General features: G+C 34.7%; 1 protein-coding gene across 1 annotated transcript; it reads left to right on the forward strand.

The window, feature by feature from the left end:
• On the forward strand, positions 2807 to 3527 carry LOC109724466. Its single transcript, XM_020253304.1, has one exon. It carries the CDS (start codon positions 2807 to 2809, stop codon positions 3464 to 3466), a length of 660 nt encoding a protein of 219 aa, XP_020108893.1. The 3' UTR covers positions 3467 to 3527.

Raw genomic sequence — 3917 nt, forward strand, 5'->3', positions numbered from 1 at the left:
GATATAATAATTTTTAGTGGATATTACTTTCTCTAAAATAAAGTTTCAGTGAATATTAATATAACTACCCTATAAACTCTTTAAGTGCCTATAATGTAACGTTTTCTTAACCGCTCACGTCTATAATGCGCACTCTTCTTTTTATAAATTGAAATAAACTCTTATTTAATGATGAATCAATTAATAAACTTTACTAACCAACTTTTAAAGACCTGTATTTTTATAATCATCTTGGGAATTACTTGGGATACACTCTTCGACTGTGCACCGCGAGATATACGAACGGTGCACAGTTCGAATTTATATTCTAGATTACTGTTTTTTAATTATAGAAAATGATATAATAATTTTTAGTGGATATTACTTTCTCTAAAATAAAGTTTCAGTGAATATTAATATAACTACCCTATAAACTCTTTAAGTGCCTATAATGTAACGTTTTCTTAACCGCTCACGTCTATAATGCGCACTCTTCTTTTTATAAATTGAAATAAACTCTTATTTAATGATGAATCAATTAATAAACTTTACTAACCAACTTTTAAAGACCTGTATTTTTATAATCATCTTGGGAATTACTTGGGATACACTCTTCGACTGTGCACCGCGAGATATACGAACGGTGCACAGTTCGAATTTATATTCTAGATTACTGTTTTTTAATTATAGAAAATGATATAATAATTTTTTAGTGGATATTACTTTCTCTAAAATAAAGTTTCAGTGGATATTAATATAACTACCCTATAAACTCTTTAAGTGCCTATAATGTAACGTTTTCTTAACCGCTCACGTCTATAATGCGCACTCTTCTTTTTATAAATTGAAATAAACTCTTATTTAATGATGAATCAATTAATAAACTTTACTAACCAACTTTTAAAGACCTGTATTTTTATAATCATCTTGGGAATTACTTGGGATACACTCTTCGACTGTGCACCGCGAGATATACGAACGGTGCACAGTTCGAATTTATATTCTAGATTACTGTTTTTTAATTATAGAAAATGATATAATAATTTTTTAGTGGATATTACTTTCTCTAAAATAAAGTTTCAGTGGATATTAATATAACTACCCTATAAACTCTTTAAGTGCCTATAATGTAACGTTTTCTTAACCGCTCACGTCTATAATGCGCACTCTTCTTTTTATAAATTGAAATAAACTCTTATTTAATGATGAATCAATTAATAAACTTTACTAACCAACTTTTAAAGACCTGTATTTTTATAATCATCTTGGGAATTACTTGGGATACACTCTTCGACTGTGCACCGCGAGATATACGAACGGTGCACAGTTCGAATTTATATTCTAGATTACTGTTTTTTAATTATAGAAAATGATATAATAATTTTTAATGGATGTTACTTCCTTTAAAATAAAGTTTCAGTGGATATTAATACAACCCTATAAACTCTTTAAATGCCTATAATTCAACGCTTTCTTAAGCGCCACGCCTATAATGCGTACTCTTCTTTTTATAAATAGAAATAAATCCTTATTTAATAATGAATCAATTAATAAACTTTACTAACCAACTTTTAAAGACCTGTATTTTTATAATCATTTTTTCCTATCTCCGTAAAAACCTTTCTCCTTTTTTAAATTTTGAGTGCAATGAGGACATTAAAAGAATCGAGAATTTACAATTACAAAATTTTATCTTGTATAATAAAGGGATGACAGTGAAGACATTAAAAGTAAAGCATTAAAAAAAAAGGGATGACAGTGAGGATATTGAAAGGTAGAAGTACGTTGTTTCAAAAAAAAGAAATATAATAGAATTTGTGGTTGTAGATATATAAAAACTTAGAATTTTCACTGTCATCCTTTTATTGTATGCACACGAATGAGATTAAGCACAGTTTATACTTTCAAATCAATTAGAGTAATATATGAATTTATAATTACAGTAAACATTAAAAAGTATAGTTAAAATCAATAGTAAAACAAAATAAAAGATATTAATTTTTTGTCATTAGATCTTATATTTAAGCTTGACACGTGGCAAGCATATAGAGCGCCACGTGTCAGCTTCTCACATAGGGTTTATTAATGGTTCTACTTTAGTATATAGTAATAGATAGATTAGAACGAAAGTACATACAAATATACTGTTTTGATTTTTCAGTGAAAGGGCAAAAAATATATTGTAACTAAATTATTGTAATATATGAAACATTTAATATGTAGAGAGTCGAGAGATATTTAATATTGTAACTAAATTATATCTTTTATTCTATTGATTCGTGTGATAGATGAAAAAGATAAATTACGAGATGTAATTTTAAAATTAAAGTTTTATAAGAGAGGCATTATCTCATCATACTCTGCTTAGATTATAATTAAAATAAAATTTATACTCCGTCTTCGTCCTGAAGATGTAATTTTAGATTTTTTTTGGTATTTTCGTATCCAACGTATTATATCTTTTTCTCGTATTATATCTTTTTCTCATTTTATTTGCAACACCGTCAAATAATTCTAGTTCACGCACTCAAAATAATCTCCTCCACCCCCTCTCCAAATTGACCGTTGACCAACTCATCTACTCCCCAGTACAAAGGTCTGACCACCGACCATACACACGGGTTACCACCATCATCAAAGTTGAACACTTCATATTCCACAGATAATTGTTCCAACGGTAATAACCCAAAAGGATTTCGATCTCTAACTGAATATATATATATATATATATATATATATATATATATATATATATAAGCATATACATAGATATATATAAGCGCATCAAAAGTTCAACTTTTACTTCCTCCTCCTCCTCCTCCATTACATGGGCAACGGACTCGCCCCGTGCTTCGCTCCGCGCTCGCACTCCGGCACTGTAAAATTGGTTTTCTGGGGCAGCGGCGGCGCGTCAGAGTCGCTGTTGCCCCCGCGGGATCGGCCGCTCCTAGCCGGGGAGCTCATGTTCGAGTTCCCCGACCGCGTGCTCTGCCGCGCCGATGCATTCTATGTCGGCCGCCCCTTCCCCATCCTCTCCTTCGACGACGCGCTCCTCCCGGGCCACACCTACTTCGTCCTCCCGCTCGACCGCCTCCGACCGCCGTCGGCCGTCGTCACCGTCGCGTCCCTCGCGTCGCTGTCGCCCGCCGGCCTGCCCGTCGAGTTCGCGGGAGCGCAGTGCAGGCCGTTCGAGTACGTGAGGGGGCACGACGGCAGGATGGCGATCAAGGTGGTGCCGGAGTTTATCGCGAGAGTCATCACCGCAGGCGGACAAGAAGGAAGCGATCGTCGGCATGAGACGGCAGCAGCAGCGACACCTCTGTGCAGCACGCCGGAGCTGCAGAAGCACTACGCGCAGCTGGTCGGGTTGGCCAGGGAGCGGCCGTGGTCGCCGCAGCTCGAGACGATTAAGGAAGTCACGAACAGCACTATTTTTTCTAAAAACCAAACGAACAGAAAATACTTTTTCAGACAGAAAACTAGATAGTTTTCGATAAATCGAAGACCCCCTAAGATTTTGTTGAGGGGTTTGCCTAGGAGCTTAAGTTAATTATGTAATTAATCATACAATATAACTATCCTTTCTTAGTTTTTTTTTTTTTTTCCTTGGGGATTCTCTTTTGCTAATATCTCCCCTATACAACCTTGTTTTTTTTAACAAAATTCTCCTATTTATAGCTAGCCAAAATTGATCAATTAGAGTAAAATGGAAAAAAAAAAAAAAACTAAGAAAGGATAGTTATATTGTATGAGTTTCATACAAATGATGGAAAGTTAAAAAGGATTGTGTGTGCGTGTGCGTGTGCGTGTGTGTGTATGTGAGAGAGAGAGAGAGAGAGAGAGAGAGAGAGAGAGAGAGAGAGAGAGAGAGAGACCTAGCTCTCAATTGGGAGAAAAGGAACAAAAAAACAAAAGGAAAACTTTAGATATCCTCATTG

This window comes from Ananas comosus, linkage group 18 (assembly GCF_001540865.1).
Source record: "Ananas comosus cultivar F153 linkage group 18, ASM154086v1, whole genome shotgun sequence".
In the NCBI taxonomy this organism is placed as follows: Eukaryota; Viridiplantae; Streptophyta; class Magnoliopsida; order Poales; family Bromeliaceae; genus Ananas; species Ananas comosus.

What these genes read in the sequence shown, in the direction of transcription:
- LOC109724466 (XM_020253304.1), top strand. Translation starts at nt 2,807, where the DNA reads ATGGGCAACGGACTCGCCCCGTGCTTCGCTCCGCGCTCGCACTCCGGC.